The following is an 18,578-nucleotide window of genomic DNA, read 5'->3' as shown; positions in this document are numbered from 1 at the left end:
GTAAACGGAAGGAACCGCAAAGATTGGCTTTATTGTCGTTAAAACACTGGCCAGATTTTCGCTAGCCTCGGCCTGATATTGGAAGATTTTTAGCTGTTTTTGAGTGGCGCTTTTTCAGTGCTTTATTTTAGATTGCTAGCCTTGGCAAGCTCCTTTCACGAGCAGATGCGCAGGATGTATATTCTTGGTTATCTTGTGGAAATGTCACACTTGAAAGGAGACGCCCAGACTCACAGGCCTCGATAATAACTGGAGTTCTGTCGGGTCTGGTCATTAATGCGTGCACTCACCGTACCTCCCACTGAGCATTCACCTGTCAAGTATGAGAAACAAGGCTAGGATTCAGCACAGAAGCCTTGCCTTCAAGACGTTTTATAGGCTGGGTGGAAATAGACGAGTGTCAGTTGTTTTGAAGGCACAGACAGGCAACTGAACCGGCCTTGGGGCCTGAAGAAAGGATCCCCAAACCACGTGGACCTCTATTAGAAAATACAGGGGCTCTTAGTCTTGCATAATGTGGACACTATACGAATTAAAGCAGTTGAGGAAAAGTGGTATATTGAATACTCTGTGACAGTATCGCTAAACTTCCTGTGAAGAACTAGTGAGGCAAAGAACTGGGAGCCAATTCATCATGAAATCATTTAAAAAAAATCGGTTGAGGAGTTCCCACAGTGGCACATTAACTGTCCAGCGTGTCTCTGTGGAGTTGCAGTTTAGATCCCCCAGCAGGCACAGTGGGTTAAGGATCTGGTGTTGTCACATGTGGCATAGATTGCAGATTCCAGCTGAGGCTTGGATTCCATCCCTGGCCCAGGAACTTCCACATGCCAGCAGGTGCAGCAAAAAATGGGGTGGGGTGGGGTGGGGTGGGTGGGTGTGTGCGCGTCATGTGAAATCTTCCCTGGCCTTGTAAACCTTCATCATCTTGCTCTGATTTTTGGATATGTTTCTTAATCTGAACCCGAGTTTCTCATGTATAATGGAGCTGGCAAAATTAATATAATGGACACACACACAAAAGAGCTCCCGTTATGGCTCAGTGGTTAACGAATCCAACTAGGAACCATAAGGTTTCGGGTTCGATCCTTGGCCTCGCTTAGTGGGTTAAGAATCTGGTGTTGCCGTGGGCTGTGATGCAGGTCAAGGCAGCTGGGATCTGCATTGCTGTGGCTGTGGCACAGGCCAGCGGCTACAGCTCCGATTAGACCCCTAGCCTGGGAACCTCCATATGCCATGGGTATGGCCCTAGAAAAGACAAAAAAAAAAAAATAATAGTAATTATATATATATATATATAAAATGAATGAAAAGAGTGCAGCAGTACCTGGCACATACAGCACAATAAATAAGAGCTATTAAAACTCATAAGTGTGTCAAGATTTGTGGAAAGACAATTCAAAATTAATCATTTTATGACAAAGGAAAATGCTGGAAGTTTTATTTATGTATTTCATAAGATTAATTTTACTGCACTTTTAATCTGACAGTTTAAAGGAAAATTTTTTTTTCACAAATTATTGATGTTTCACAGTTGTCAGTTTTTTACCAGATAAATTTGTATAAATATACAATGATGCTTTAACTCACACTCTGTGACATCCTTGAGCCAGGAGTTTTGATTTATCCATCTTTGCATCCTTAAGATTTTGGACAGTGTCCATTACACATTAGCCTGTCACTAGTAGTGGGGGAAGAAAGGAACCCTTTGAAGAAAATTTTAGCTGTATGCCCAGGCAGGAAAGCAGTTAGGAATCTGCAGTCTCGTTAATAAACCACAAAATTTCATGAGACTGCTGCACATAGTACAGGGATATTTTTATTACCAACAGATGTTTAACAACAGAGTAAGCCCAGGACACTACTAAATGGAATATTGTTGTCAAGGCTTATAAAGTATATAAATTCCTTGTAACATATCTGCACATAGGCATAAGGCCAAAATTCCAAAAAGAAACATGCAGAAGGCCCTTTCTGGCTCAAAGGTGGCAAAGTTACCGTATTTCAACTAGTCATCAGTATAAAATTCAGTAACAAGTAGAAGAAATGGGTCTTTTATATCCATTTGATAGGAAATGTGAAGTAACTGCTTGAATATTGATTCTGCCAGCCCACTTTCCTCTGATGTAGATGATATGTTTTCATAAAATTGGGAAATTTTCTATTTCTCAAAGTATGTATACACACACAGTGAATTCAAAGGTCTATACAACAAAATATTAGCCATAATTATCTCTGAGAGAGGTAATTATGGATGGTTTTAATTTTCTTCTGTTTGCCTCTCTCTTTTTCAAATTTTCCACAATATTACTAATACTTTTAAAAAACCATTATTATGCACTACTACCAAAATATGCAAAATGAAAATAATGTGAGAAGAGGCTCTCAGACATTCACACCTAAGTGTGAATTCATTATTCAAATTTCTAATGCTGAAGAGAACAAAACATATTTACAAATTCAAAAAGTGAAGATCGGGGTAACTGATTCAAGTCCAAATAGCTATTAAGGGACAACATTAAGATACAGAATATCAAATGGAAGGCTCTGAATAGCCAGAAAGTGCAGCCATGAGTTCTGGACTCTGTAAGGAAGGAGCAGAGTAAAGACAAGCGGCTGCATTCAGCCCAAAGCTGAGAATTTGATGAGGAATTTGCCCTGCCCCCTCCTTCTTCCAGAAGACACCGAAAGCTATTAATTAATATTCTAAGGATATGCCCCCCCCTTTCCTTGCTGATAGGGAAGCCAGCCTTGAGCAAAAAATCCCCTTAAATCCATCCTTCTCCTTGCTGGCATTTACTTACACGTTTATCTTTTTCACACTCCTCCTTGAACGCCTTTGATGACTCTCCAAAACAAGGCCTATGAAGCCTTCCAAGACAGGACTCTTGCCCTCTTCTCACCACTGCTTTCCTCATAGTCAAGATTCTGGCAATAGGAGTTCTCCTATGGCGCAGTAGTTTGGGTCACTGCTGTGGCACAGGTTCAGTCCCTGACCCAGGAACATTCACATGCCATGGGTGTGAGGAAAAACAAAAACAAACAGTATTCTGGCAACAAGAGCTACTTATTGTTTGCCGTAATTAGAGCTTGTTACATTAGCTTTTCTGTGCCTTTACCTGGATGCCCATTCCCACTTCCCTGTTTCTTTTACCTGACTTAATTCATGTACAATCATCATGGCCAAAAGCTTCCTCTGCACTCCCACCCCATTCCTGGGCTGGGCTGGGTGTCCTTGTGCAGAGCTCTCAAGTCATCACACTTAGTCACTGCCATGGGCCTAGCTTTGTGTCTGTGTATTTCACTAGATTCTGAGCTCCTGAGGGCAGAAACTGAACACTCTTTGTTCCCTTTTGTATGTCAAACATAGTGCCTGGGACCTTGTAGGTACACAGCATGTTCTGTCTGAAGTACCAAGTACCTCAGGAGGAATGGAGCCCGTTTCTTCTTGGGTTTAAATGCAGAGCTCACACTCAGGTGCAAAGCCAACTGAGATCCCTTTAGCTATCTGAAATCCCATTCCCCATAATCAAAATGACCCCTTTCTCAATCCAGCATTTGGCTTAATTGAAATCTGGCTCTTGGAGTTCCATCTTGGGGCAGCAGAAACGAATCCAACTGGGAACCGTGGGGTTTCGCATTTGGTCCCTGGCCTCTTTCGGTGGGTTAAGGATCCAGCGTTGCCGTGGGCTGTGGTGTGGTTCACAGATGTGGCTTGGATCCTTCGTTGCTGTGGCTCTGGCGTAGGCCATCGGTTGTAGCTCCGATTGGACCCCTAGCCTGGGGACCTCTATGAGCTGCGGATGTGGCCCTAAAAAGACAAAAAGACAAAAAAAAAAGAAATCTGGCTCTTACTGGAAAATACTCTGCTGTAGCTTACATGTTGCTTGTTCCCTCACATTCAATGTACACTGACGTCAGTGACCTCCTCTTTTCCTTAAAGCCATTTCCTAACTATTACCCCATGACTTTCGTGTAAATGCCCATGTCCCTTTGAAGATATGTCATTATCTCACCTTTTACCGCTTCAGGTACTTTACCAACCTCCACCACTCTGGTATGTTGGCAACTGGCTTAGTCTTCCTCTCCCTACTCAGTCCTCGTTTGTCTTCATTCTAGGAGACTTTTTAGGGCCGAACCTGCAGCATACGGAAGTTCCCAGGCTAGGGGTCCAATCCAAGCTCTAGCCACCAGCCTACACCACAGCCACAGCAACGTGGGATCTGAGCTGCGTCTGTGACCTACACCACAGCTCACGGCGACACCAGGTCCTTAAACCACTGAGCGAGGCCAGGGATCAAACCCGCATCCTTATGGATGCTATTCAGGTTCTTTAGCTGCTGAGCCATGACGGGAACTCCTCTAGGATACTTCTTTGTCCATGAAAACCATCCATGAAACACGGGGCATCTTAATTCTTTGACCTCAAATTCAGTTAGCCCTCACTGACCTTCACTCCTTTGCCCCTTTCCTTCTTCATTCTTCTTTAACCCCTCTTAAGCAGTCTAGACATCTTGGACTATTACGTCAATCACTTCTGCTAAGTCCTTAACATCTTCACTTTGTCATCATTTCATCTTACACAGCAAAACCCCAATCCTCAATCAGTAGCCTCCCATGTCCATTCCTGCAGCACAATGCTGAGTGTTGTTACCAGAAATCACTCTAATGACACTACAAAGTCACTCTCTCATCTCAGCTGGACCCTCAAAGCTGCCTGTGATCGTCAGTTTGCCCGGTGAGTTCTCCATCGTGTTCTACACCTCGCGTGAGCTTATACCTCAGTATTTTTCCACTTTCCTCAAATCTCTTAACCTACTCTTCCCTCTTCACCTTCGGTGGATGACCATGCAAAAAAATACCACTGGAAAAAATTGAAAACATCAAGTAGGCACTCGCTCAACTTTTTATCTTAACACGTGCAAATGCACTTATGTGATAATCAGACCTGCCTCTTGACAAAATGTTGGAGATATGCTTCTACCATCTAAAGCTAAAACCTCCCATCATGCTTGAGCTCATCCCTCTGGGTTGTCACAGGGATTTTGCTCCCTCATATGTTCATTCTTTTTTTTTTTTGTCTTTTGTCTTTTTGTTGTTGTTGTTGCTATTTCTTGGGCCGCTCCCGCGGCATATGGAGGTTCCCAGGCTAGGGGTTGAATTAGAGCTGTAGCCACCGGCCTACGCCAGAGCCATAGCAACTCGGGATCTGAGCCGAGTCTGCAACCTACACCACAGCTCACGGCAACGCCGGATCGTTAACCCACTGAGCAAGGGCAGGGACCAAACCCGCAACCTCATGGTTCCTAGTCGGATTCGTTAACCACTGCACCACGACGGGAACTCCAATATATTCATTCTTTCCCCTCTTCCCGCCTTTCTGGCTCCTTCCCATATGAGTATTTCAATATGCTCAAACTTCCCTCTTCTCCCACTGCAAAAGTCTGCGATCTCATGTCCTTTCTTCTACATCCAGTTTATTCTTCCCTATTCACAGCCAAATTTCTGGAAGATGTGTTCATACTTGTTGTTCCTACTTCTTTATCTCCCATTTCCTGCTGAACCCACTGCTAAATAGCTTCTACTCTCAATACCCTATTAATATGGCTGTTCCCCATGTCACATGTCTTTTCGCCAAATAAAAAAGGCCAATCCAGGCTTGTCTACTAGTTCCTTTAACAGCCCCATACTTCTCGCTTTGTGCCCTCTTATCATCCCTTCTCAGTGGGTTCCCCTTTCCTCTGCTACAAAGTAAGTACATGAGTGTGCTCTGGGTTCCCTGTTCAGCCCTCTTTTCTTACTATACTTTGCCTGTATCATCTCATTTACTACCTTAGCTATAATTACCATTTCTTATTATTCACAAACCTTTAGAACAGATCTCTCTCCTGCTTCAGACCTGTAAATCCAACTCCCTCCTGTTTATATCCTCTTGCATTTCTCATGAAATACTCAATACCAAAGTATAGCTAATCCTGAACTAATCAGATTCCCACTTCTTCCCCATATAACTTTTCTTGCTCTTTGTTCTACTACCTATTTCAGTGACAGAAGTCTAGGTTTTAGTCTTTTGCCTCTCTTATCTTCCAATTCAAAGCCCTAACAATTTCATTTCCTAAAAACTTCTGAAATCTATCCATGTTTCTCAAAATTCACTGCCACTATTTAGCACAGTGGTTAAGAATGCTGGTACAGAAGTGAGACTTATCTTGGTTCAAATTCTCATTCCACTATATATTATCCAGCTGTGTGATTCTGTTTTGTTTTTTGTTTTTGGCCTCACCCATGGCATGCAGGAAATTCCCCAGGCAGGGATCAAATTCATGCCACAGCAGTAACCACAGCCACAGCAGTGACAATGCCAAAACCTTAATCTGTTAAGCCACAGGGGAACTCCACCCAGCTGTGTGATTTTGGACAAGCAACGACCCCTCAAGTGCCTTGGTTCCCATTACTCAAAATATGTTACCTATCATTAGTGCTGACCATCACTTTCACCTTGGATTACTATGACAGCCTCTTCAGAGGGCTCCTTGCCTCTGGTCTGGCCCTTCTGCAATCCAGTCTCCTCAGTGTAGCCAGTAATCTTTCTAAAACGCAAATCTCACTAGGTTACTCCTAACTTTAAATCCTTGAATGATTCCCCACTGTCTTCAAGGAAGTATCTCAACTTAAAACTGTAAACAAGACCTTTAAAATTTGGTCCCTAAGTCCTTATCTATGCCTGTCCTCTGCCCATCACGTGCAAGTCACACTATTTGTAGGTCCTCAGACTCACCATGCTATTCTTTGCCTCTGGGTTTCTGCATATACAGGCATCACTCAGAAATATTGCGGGCCCAAGTTCCAGACCATCGCCATCAAGCAAATATTGAAATAAAGTCTCACAAATGTTTTGGTTTCTCAGTGCATATAAAAAGTTATGTTTACACTATACTGTAGTCTATTAAGGTAACAGCATTATGTCTAAAAAAACAACGTACCTACCTTAAGTTAAAAATAAAGTTGGAAAAATGGGATTAACAGACTTGTTCAACATAGGCTTGTTTGACGCAGGGTTATCACAAACCTTCAATTTGTAAAACAAATAGTATCGTCAAAGTGTGTTACAACAAGGTACACTTGTATTGTTCTGCCTGCAAACCCTCTCCCTTCTAAACTCCTCTTCCCATGACTCGCGTGTACTTGATTAGATCAAGTGGTACTTTTGCTTTACTTCTCCTTTTAGGTATCACTTCTTCAAAAAGCCTGACTCCTGAGATTGGATAGGTGCACCCCAACTAGATCTTTAGCATTCCATACTTACTTTCATCTTAGATGTTAGGTGGTTTCTTTACTTTTCTGCCTTTTTTTGAGGGTCGCACCCATGACATATGGAGGTTCCCAGGCCAGGGATCCAGTCGGAGCTGTAGCTGCTGGCCTATGCCAGAGCCACAGCAACTCGGGATCCAAGCTTCCTCTGTGACCTAGACCACAGCTCATGGAAATTCCGGATCCTTAACCCACTGAGCAAGGACAGGGACTGAACCTGCATCCTCATGGATGCCAGTCAGATTTGTTTCTGCTGAGCAACTCCCTTAGGTGTTCGGTGTTCATCTCAACCATAATTGCTTGTCTTTAGATTGTAAATTCCTTGAAGATAGTGACTGTGTCTTACACATCACTCTATCCTCCTTGGGGACTGGGGTAGTAAAGAGCACATAGTAGACATGCAGCCAATATCTAACTGAATAAATTACTGAGTATGCGCTGCTTGCACACCTTATTTTTTCCCCTCTTTTTACGGCCATACTGCAGCATATGGAAGTTCCCAGGCTAGTGGTCAAATCAGAGCTGCAGTTTCCGGCCTATGCCAAGCCACAGCAACAGTGGATCTGAGCGGCATCTGAGACCTACACCACAGCTTGTGGCAATGCCAGATTCTTAACCCACCAAACGAGGCCAGGGATTGAACCCACATCCTCATGGACTCTATGTCAGGTACTTAACCCATCGAGTCACAATGGGAATGCCTAATTAACTTTATCTAGAATTTAAAATGTTCCACCTAATCAATCATGTCATGAGTTCATACACTCCTTAATGTAAAAGGGATTTCTTATTTTATACCACATATCCTATAGGAGGAATGATCTGAATACAGACACACCACATTTTATAAAATGCAAGCAACCTTAAGATTAACTTAACTGCCACATTTTAGAAGGAGTTTTAAAAGATTACACTGAGAAAATTCTTAATGCACAGTGAAAAGAGACAATAAAAGGAGGTTTTTTTATTCAAAGTTTTAACTGGATAAGTAGATTTGTTTACAACCATTCTTGTGAAATACTTTTAAAAAAATACGACCAACTTCTTTGCAAGTAGCAGACACATACCTCAACTATGATGACCTAATTTTTAGGTGGATAATGTACATGATTAGGCAGCAACAGGCAAGCTCACATTGACAGATTAACTATCTCAGTCAAAACTCCGTTTGTGGCCCCCACTTCTTGATCGATTTCTGTTCCCACTTCGTCTTCTACCATCTTGTCGACTTCCTGACCGACTCCCTTGTCGACTCTGTCTACCAGCCCGGCCACCAGATCGACCACCTGACCGACCAGACCAGCCCGATCGGCCACTTGACCAGCCACTCCTCTGTCTGGAATTGGAAGCTGTATTTCCATCATAATGTTCTTCGATTTCAGGCAACTTGGCTGGCACTGAGAGTATCCAGTCGGAATCATGCCACTCTGCCTGTTGGGATAATTTACAGGATTAATATAAATGCAAAATATAAGCCATAAGCAAGTACATTAGGACAGAGACTCTTTTTCTCATTATTTATTATTACTTAAAGGCCATTTATCCATTAATTCAAAGTATCTGGAACAAAACTGAAAACCAGAAAACAAAAACAAAAACATATTCTAAGCTCATTCACTAAAGTCCCTAAGTTTTACGAACAAAACAGAAACAGACTCAGACATAGAGAACAAACAAGTGCTTGCCAGAGGAGAGTAAGTTGGGGGGTTAGGAGATGAGTGAAACAGATCAAGAGGTACAAACTTTCAGTTACAAAATAAATGATGAAATGTATAGAATGGGGAATATAATTGATTATAATATCTTTGAATGGTGACAGATAGTAACTAGATTTATCCTGGTAATCACTTTGTAATATATAGAAATATCAAATCACTATGTTGTGTGCTTGGAACTAACACAGTATTTTAGGTCGATTATATTCCAATTTAAAAAAAATGCAGATAGGAAAAAAACTCTATTGCATTTTGGTGCATTGGAGGAAATGCACCAAAATGCTAATGGTGGTTACTACTGGGTGGAGGTGGGGATCATGGGTGATTGTTATTTTTTATGTTTTACTTTTACGTGTTCCTAGTTGTCTACAATGAATATGTACTGCTTGTAAAATCAGAAAGAAAACAATGTCATTAAAAATGAAAAAGTCAATCCTGTTAAAACTCTCAAATTTAATATAACAATGCAAAGCTTGGTTTTCCTTCTCCCCTCCCCACCCCCAAAAAAGAAGTTTCTAAAAGCTTCTAAGTTTTAGTCTCAGGAGAAATTTTCAGGCTGATTTTGGGACTCTAAATTCCTACTCAGTTTGTACATTATTAAAAGAGAGCACCGTGGAGTTCCTGTCATGGCTCAGTGGTAAAGAACCTGACCAGTATCCATGAGGACACAGGTTTGATTCCTGGCCTTGCTCAGTGGGTTAAGGATCCAGCATTGCTGTGAGCTGTAGTGTAGGTCACAGACACAGCTAGGATCCTAGATTGCTGTGGTGAAGGCTGGTGGCTGCAGCTCAGATTCAGCACCTACCCTGGGATCTTCCATACGCCATGGGTGTGGCCCTAAAAAGACAAAAAAAATAAAATAAAATAAAAATAGAGCACTAGTTTCTTAGCACGAAGGAATATACTATTAATAAGTAGTGCATAGCTTTTAGCACGTATACTCACAGAAGCAAGGAGTGAGAGCTGATAATGGAGATTAAAAAAATGAAGCCACTGGAAACACCTGGTTATGGGGTAAACAGCTCAAGATACAAAAATCAGGAGTTCCCACTGTGGCTCAGTGGAAACAAATCTGACTAGTATCCATGAGGACACAGGTTTGATCCCTGGCCTCACTCAGTGGGTTAAAGATCCAGGTGCAGTGTAGGTCACAGATGCCAACTCAGATCTGGTGTGGCTATTGCTGTGGCGGAGGCCGGCGGCTACAGCTCCAATTCAACCCCTAGCCTGGGAACCTCATATGTCTTGGGTGTGGCCCTAAAAAAAAAAAAAAAGATATAAAAATCTGCAGCTCCTAAGAGTATCAATGTCATCTCCTACTATATTAACTGTTCTTCATTATGATCATGAATTACCAAGGAAAGTTAATATTAAAATACCTTGTTGGGGAGTTCCTTTTGTGGCTCAGCAATAACGAACCTGACTAGTATCCATGAGAATTCAGGTTCAATCCCTGGCCCTGCTCAGTGGGTTAAGAATCCAACGTTGCCCCAAGCTGTAGTATAGGTAGCAGATGCGGCTTGGATCTGACGTTGCTGTGGCTGTGATATAGGCTGGCAGCTGCGGCTCCAATTCAACCCCTAGCCTGGGAACTTCCATATGCAGCACTTGTGGCCCTAAAAAGAAGAAGAAAAAAAAAAAAAACAACACTGTTGCTAAGAGTGAGCAAACAGCCACACACATCTCTGGTGGCTATATGTGACCAAAGCCTTAAAAATGCACAAACCTTTTGGCTGAGCAGACATTTTAAAAAGTTCATCTTAAGGAGGTAAATATGGCAATGCATAATGAGTTAGCTAAGACAACATTTAAGGCTGATCTGTTTATAATAGTATATTAGTATCAGAAATAATCTAGATGTCAGAAAATAGGACATTAAGTTGGCCACCTAGGTGACCAAATGCCAGGGAACCAATAAAAATAAATAACTGAATAGCTGATAAAGAAATGTGTTCACAATATATTCTGAATTTTTTTTCTTTTTAGGGCTGCATCCAGGGCAGGGAAGTTCCCAGGTCGAATCAGAGCTATAACTGCCGGCTTATGCCACATACACAGCAAGGCCAGATCCGAGCTGCATCTGTGACCTACACCATAGCTCACTGTAACACCAGATACTTAACCCACTGAGAGAGGCCAGGGATTGAACCTCAGTCCTCATGGATACTAGTTAGGTTCATTACTGCTAAGCCACAATAGGAAATTGTAGTCTGAATTTTTCAAAAGACTTTAAAAACAGAATAACCCCCAATTCTTGTTTCAAAATTTGTACATAAATATGCACAGGAACCAGACAAATTCCACAGTGTAGGAATCTAGGGGACAATCTCTTTTTTTTTTGTCTTTTTGCCATTTCTTGGGCCGCTCTCGCGGCATGTGGAGATTCCCAGGCTAGGGGTCCAATCAGAGCTGTAGCCACCGGCCTACGCCAGAGCCACAGCAACTCGGGATCTGAGCCTCGTCTGCAACCTACACCACAGCTCACGGCAATGCCGGATCGTTAACCCACTGAGCAAGGGCAGGGATCGAACCCGCAACCTCATGGTTCCTAGTCGGATTCGTTAACCATTGCACCACGACGGGAACTCTGACAATCTCTTTCTTCAACAGATAAAATGCTAGGTAAATTTTTTTTAAGCAAGGAGAACCTATAGAGTAAAAGAGACAAACCTCAAATTTCAGCATATGAACATCATGGACCTTACATTTAAAGATTTTAGGGTATTCCCACTGTAGGTCAGCAGAAACGAATCCAACTAGCATCCATGAGGTTGTGGGTTCCCTGGCCTCGCTCAGTGGGTTAAAGAATCCGGCATTGCTGTGAGCTGTGGTGTACGTTGCATATGTGGCTTGGATCTGGCGTTGCTGTCGCTATGGTGTAGGCCAGCAGCTGTAGCCCTGATTTGACCCCTAGCCTGGGAACTTCCATATGCTGTAGGTGAAATCCTAAGACGCAAAAAAAAAAGATACTTAGGAGACAAGAGGGAAAATTTAAACATAAAATTGGATGATATTAAGGAATTATTATTTGGGGGGTGAGTTAAGGTATTACGTTTATGTTTTTTAAGTGTTTTTTTTACCATTTAGACATACAGAAATATTTATGGCTAAAATGATAGACTTCCTAGAATTTACTTCAAAAGAATATAGGAGAGTGGGAAAGTGGATGGAAGTAGACATGAAACACAACTGGCCATGAGCTGGTAACTGCTGAAGCTGGATGATGAGTACATGGGGATTCATTATACCATTCTGTTTGAAATTATTCATAATTTTAAAGTTATGACACAGACTGGGTATTTATTATTTATTTATTATTCTTAATTGATTCGGGCATGATAATGATATTATGACTATGTATTTTTTAAATCCCTACCTTTTAAAGAAACATACTGAACTATTTAACAGATAAGATTTTTTTAAATACCTGTAGCCTTTCTGACTCAGCTGTGGAAACATCAAAGCAAACACCCTAAAAGCAAAATGAAAATATTTTTATTTAGATGCATATGAGTTGATTTTTTAAAATACTTACTGGTAAACTTACATTAGCTAAAAAAAGAAAAGATTAAATGTGTCCAGTGATTGCTTACAGGATTACAACAGTTGGTATATAATAATGTATGACACAGAATGGCTGCTAAATGTCCTTTCTAAATCTGAAAAATAAACACAGTATCTAATAAGGACTGAGTACTACTAAGAATCTAGACTATTCTCTAGAAAAGCTTCTTCTTTTTTGGCCATGCCTATGGCCAGGAATTGAACCTATGCCACAGCAGTGACCTAAGCTGCTGTAGTGACAATGCCAGATCTTTAACCTGCTGTGCCACAAGAGAACTCCTAGAAAAGTTTTTGTAGACACTGTAATGTTTCATGTCCCCTGTAATATAACCTATCTAATAAATTCCTTAAAAAATTTAGTGCCAGAAACTTTCTCTCCTAAAAAGCTGAAACGTTTACCAGATAATAAGAATGAGGTAACCTGAGATGTTTTCTCTTTGATTTTGGTTGCCAGTAACTTGAAAGTTAATTTAATATTCAAGTATAGCAAAGAGTTTGGCCTAAGGATCTTGGTGTATTTTACCTCCCCTCCACACTTTTTCTGAATGTATATATTTGTCTCATACTTGCTACAAATCTTTTTCGAAGGGTAAGTGATATTCAACTTTGAGAAAGATAAATATTTCCAAAAAGTAATCAAGTTAATAAGCTCTAGGCTTGAATGAACCTATACATAGTCAAGTTCGATGAATAAATATAACATCTTTTCTCAGAACCAACAGAAATCAGTCACTAAATTTACAGAAGGTTTTAACTTTGTCATTTCATAAATGTATGAAAATACTTAATTCACTTTAAACAACCAATAGCATGCCACTTAAAAACCAATATTGTATATTCTCTAAAAAATAGAGCTGTTTAGTTGTTGCAATTATATGTTACTTAATCTTAGAATGGAAACACTCACGACCACATGTAATATGAACACAAAGGCAGAAACTCAAGATAACGTGAATAGGAGTCAAATTAAGCAGAATGACTTACAGCTTTCTAGAGGAATAGGTTACTTATATAACTCCTCAAATTTACAACTGGAAATATACCAACACATGGAGAAAACAGTATTATTCATCTCAGGCCTCAAAAAAAGGATGAACAAAATCTGCTAGTCTTTATAAACATTTATGACAGTATTTAGAAAAGCCTACCATATTTCCTTTTAAGAGGCACATTCTGGTAATTTGGGACAAGACATTACTGCTCAGCTTTTTGTTAAGTTCTTTCCAAGCACAGCTGACATCCTGAATTTCTTCTGGGCTTTCCAGAGTCATGGTCACAAACCCCTTAAGGAATAAAAGTCACATTATGTTTGGGAAAAAAAAGCGCAGCAGTAAGACAATGATATCCCAACTTGACAGTCCTTCAAGACTTAACTATGCATATCTTATTAGCCAATAGTATAACAGGACTGCTCAAAAAAAACTTCTCTGACACTATGTTAATAGAAGACTAATGTTTATAGATCACTGAAAGTACCATTCTTCTATACATTGCTGTAAAGACTACATTTCTTTTTTTTTTTCTTTTTTTGCCATTTCTTGGGCTGCTTCCACGGCACATGGAGGTTCCCAGGCTAGGGGTTGAATCGGAGCTGTAGCCATTGGCCTACACCAGAGCCACAGCAACGCGGGATCTGAGCCGCGTCTGCAACCTACACTGCAGCTCACGGCAACACCGGATCCTTAAACCACTGAGCAAGGCCAGGGATTGAACCGCAACCTTATGGTTCCTAGTCGGATTCGTTAACCACTGAGCCACAATGGGAACTCCTACATTTAATTCTAATCTTCATACTTTAAGAGGAAATTAAACTACAGCATCCGAGAAAAGATAAGGTAGTGAAGAGTTAGGAAATGCTGAAGGAATCAAAGTTAGCTTTGACTGGGAAAACAAGAGGACAAACTTCTTTAAGTTTTGGAGGACTATTACATAGGCAAAAATCACTTGCTGTGTAAAATTTCACCAGACATCAAAAGGATCAACATAAAGAAGACATAGGGAAGCATTCATCTAACAAATGTTTGAATGCCCCCTATGTATATGCCAGAGATTGTACTAGGCACTAGAGATTTAATACGAAATAGTCCTCTGTCTCATGGAGGTTACACTGGTAAGGTGGAGGGGGGTGGATAATGGTAGGAAGGAGATAGCAAACAAATAAGGAAATACAGAGAATGTCAGACAGTAATAAGCATCATAAAAAAAGGGGGGGGGGAAGAAAATGAAAATAGTAAAGGGAGGAGTAAGCTATTTTAGATAGGGTGATGAGGAAAGACTGATGATATGGTGATATCTGAGTAGAAACGTGAATGAACTGAAGGAGAAAGCCAAGGTTATAAAAAAGGAAAGGACATTCAAGACAATACAAGTAGGTACAAAGGCCTTGTGTAGGATTAAGTTTATGTTTGAGTATCAGCATATAAGTGAGGGTAGCTGAAACAAGCAAGGAGAGAGTGATATGAGCTGAGACCAATGAGGTAGTAAGGGAAGACCCTATAAGACATTCATGATAAAGACTTCAGATTTTGGTTTAACCGATAAAAGAAATATCAAACCATTCACTAACACCCTGTTGCTAAGACACTTAATCAGGTTAGATGAGGGATTCTTTTATTATATAAAAGTTGGGATTAAATGACCTCTAAATACTTCTTGGATCTAAAAGTCTATCTTAACATTTTCTTAAGAGTATGGTTTAAATGTTTTAAGAAGTATCTGGTGGGTTATTAGGGATAGGGTATTTGCTCAGTGCTAAAGTATCACCTCACAGATTACTTACTAATTACAAAGAGTAAAACATTCATTTATAATGAGAATATATGGTTCTGGTGTGGTTTGTTTTGACCTCTGATACCAACCTGGCAGGGGTCAGCTAAGATGGTATTTTACTTACACACACACACACAGAGGCAATCCTTACTCTGCAGGACAGTGTGTTAGCTGCACAGAGTCTATTTCTCGATTTGCACGGGTCATGGCAAACAAATGAATAGGTTCTGTTACTCAAGTTTCGTGTAACACAGTACTGTGCAAAGTGAATATGTCCTATATTTCACTCCAGATAGAGAGATATCTATGGTTCAGTTTTAATCTTTCTTAACCACATACAATTTTCTCACAGATTTATACCTTATCAGAAGTGATCAAAGATCGTGGTTCAAAACTTGATGCGCCAGAGATGTGAGCTAATGCTGCAGCCAGTGCATCCACTGCCCCTTTCTCTTCTATCAGTCTCTGAGCTGATGGTCGGAAAAAATCAACAGCAGCATAAGAAACGGAAGCCAGAGACCTATGGTTTAAAAATAGTAAATTTCCTTGGTCAAGACAAAGGGAGAATATTAAAGACAAGAGAATAAATGGGAAAAGAAAGAGCAACATTTTTGTATTTTAATGTAATTAAATGTCTGCTGGTAAAACTGGTGATAAAATTTTCTGATATTTGAACTAGGAGAGCTTAAAGATGTATAGCCTAATACAAGAGAAAAAATTATTCAGCAAGGTCAGAAAGCATACCTGATGGCATCCATGCTTTTAGATTTAACTAAATCCATTGTAGAAGGAACACCTACACGTTTAAAAGTAATTCCCTGAAAATGAAAGAATTACATTAAAGAAAAATGGAAGTCTTTACAATTAATTCCTAAATCTAGTTTGCTGAATTTCCATTTCTTGGACTTAAAGATTTCCAAGCTCTAGCAGATCAAAAGATTTTCTAATAAATCATTGATTACAAATTCTAGACAGAGAAAAAAATTTTTTTGAATTTTCTCAGTTACAATCACAGGATTTCAGGTGCAAAATAAAAGTTGATTTTTTTAAAAAGATGCTGTTTACATCAATTTTTTACTCTCCTCCTTTTACAAAGTATATGAAATAGTGTATAGAAACACACATCATAAAAATAGGAAAAATGTGAAAGACCACAAAAACTCCAGACTACAAAAAATGTGTAATTTCTCATAGAAATTGGCTAGTGTACCATTATACTTGACAAAATATTTTTTTGTCTTTTCTAGGCCCGCACCTGCAGAATATGGAGGTTCCCAGGCTAGGGGTCTAATCAGAGCTGTAGCTGTTGGCCTATGCCACAGCCATAGCAACGCGCGGGATCCAAGCCACATTTGAGACCTACACCACAGCTCACGGCAATGCTGGATCCTTAACCCACTGAGGCCAAGGATTGAACCCACAACCTCATGGCTCCTAGTCAGATTCATTAACCACTGAGCCAGGACGGGAACTCCGACAAAGTCTTAACTATTACACCAAGACAATGTCACATTTACAATACTGGACTAAGAAGTACTGAAATCACAATGCAGTTTTTTTTTGTAATGGCTGCACCTGCGGCATATGAAAATTCCCAAGCTACAAGTCGAATCAGAGCTGCAGCTGGGGTCTGCACTGCAGCCACGGCAATATCGGATCCCAGCCCACTTACGGCAACACCATATCCTTCCCACTGAGCAAGGCCAGGGATGGAACCTGCATCCTCACAGAGACAATGTTGGGTCCTTAACCCACTGAACCACAATAGGAGCTCCCACAATGCACTTCTGATTTTATCATCAAGGGAGAAATTCAAGGGAAAAATGAGAAAGTCAGATCTTCTTTCCTCACGATAAAAGCTGTATTAAAACAAAGTCTTGCAGCTAATGTAAATTAAGGTCTCCACATGCTCCACATCCAAATGCAGCTTAAATTGAGAAAAGTTATAAAGATCTATTTGGGAGAAGAAATACAAAAAGAGTTCTTTTCTAAGCCATCATTTAGATAATAAGCCTGAAATAATTTAATTCTACTTACTGCTTTTTGTTCCACATATCTTAGTTGACCTCTTTCTCTTGGTTGATAAAAACATATGCAAATCCCTGTCCGGCCAGCTCTACCTGTGCGTCCAGAGCGATGAATATAGGACTCAACATCCTAAAAATAAATAGGTAACACTTCTTAAAATATGGCAAATTACACAGTCATTCCAGCATCCAAATAATACTACTACTAATAAAAAAACTATTACCACCAAAAATATTTCTATTTCAGGAGTTCCATCGTGGCACAGTGCTTAACGAATCCAACTAGGAACCATGAAGTTGTGCGTTCGATCCCTGGCCTTGCTCAGGGGGTAAGGATCCCCCTGAGCTGTGAGCTGTGGTGTAGGTCGCAGACACAGCTCAGATCCTGAGTTGCTGTGGCTGTGGTGTAGGCTGGTGGCTACAGCTCCAATTAGACCCCTAGCCTGGGAACCTCCATATGCTGTGGGTGTGGCCCTAGAAAAAGGCAAAAAGACAAAAGACAAAAAAAAAAATTTCTATTTCAATCCTGTTGCTCTTTTCAACAAGAATTTTATGCCTGAATTTTGCAATAAAAGGGGAGATGATTTAAAACCTTTTAACCACCTTATCCCAGGATTCTTTATATGGCAATTTTTATAACTCCCTTGCATGATTCTATGCTTCAAAGAATTTAATCATTTGCAAAGGCAAAATATTCCAATCAGTTTAATACAACACTAACAAAAAATGGCTAACAGCAAGACAGATAACATTTTTCATATCAGAGAAGTGTCTTGTAAATTAAATGGCAATTTATATAGCTACTCTTATATTCTCCAAATCAAACCTCATTTCCTTGCAAATTAAAACCACAATGGGATATCACCTTTCACCTGTTAGAATGGCCATCACCAGAAAGACAAAAGATAACAAATGCCAGAGTAGAAGTGGAGAAAAGATAAATCTTGTATATGGTTGGTAGGATTGTAAGTTGGTAGTTACTATGGAAAACATAGTATGGAGGATCCTCAAAAATTAAAAACAGAACAACCACATGATCCAGCAATTCCACTTCTGGGAATATATTCAAAGGAAACAAAAATAATAACTCAAAAAGGTATCTGCACCCCCATGTTCACAGCAGAATTATTTACAATAGTCTAGACAAGGAAACAATCTAAGTATCCATCAACAGATGAAAAACTCATGGTGT

At 40.3% G+C, this 18,578-nt stretch overlaps 1 protein-coding gene across 1 annotated transcript in view; it reads right to left on the bottom strand.

Moving 5' to 3' along the window:
• Positions 1–8,247: 8,247 nt before the first annotated feature.
• The window catches only part of DDX50 (DExD-box helicase 50), a 41,130-nt gene continuing 30,799 nt past the window's right edge, over positions 8,248–18,578 (bottom strand). The window contains exons 10-15 of the mRNA XM_047760811.1: positions 17,397–17,516; positions 16,104–16,177; positions 15,720–15,879; positions 13,739–13,873; positions 12,454–12,498; positions 8,248–8,742 (exon numbers count right to left, since the gene is read on the bottom strand). Of these exons, the coding sequence (XP_047616767.1) occupies positions 8,464–8,742; positions 12,454–12,498; positions 13,739–13,873; positions 15,720–15,879; positions 16,104–16,177; positions 17,397–17,516 (813 nt within the window). The 3' untranslated portion in view covers positions 8,248–8,463. The remainder of the gene's footprint in view (positions 8,743–12,453; positions 12,499–13,738; positions 13,874–15,719; positions 15,880–16,103; positions 16,178–17,396; positions 17,517–18,578) is intronic.

Source organism: Phacochoerus africanus, chromosome 15 (assembly GCF_016906955.1).
Source record: "Phacochoerus africanus isolate WHEZ1 chromosome 15, ROS_Pafr_v1, whole genome shotgun sequence".
Classification (NCBI taxonomy): Eukaryota; Metazoa; Chordata; class Mammalia; order Artiodactyla; family Suidae; genus Phacochoerus; species Phacochoerus africanus.
This window is presented reverse-complemented; position numbering and strand designations above follow the sequence as displayed.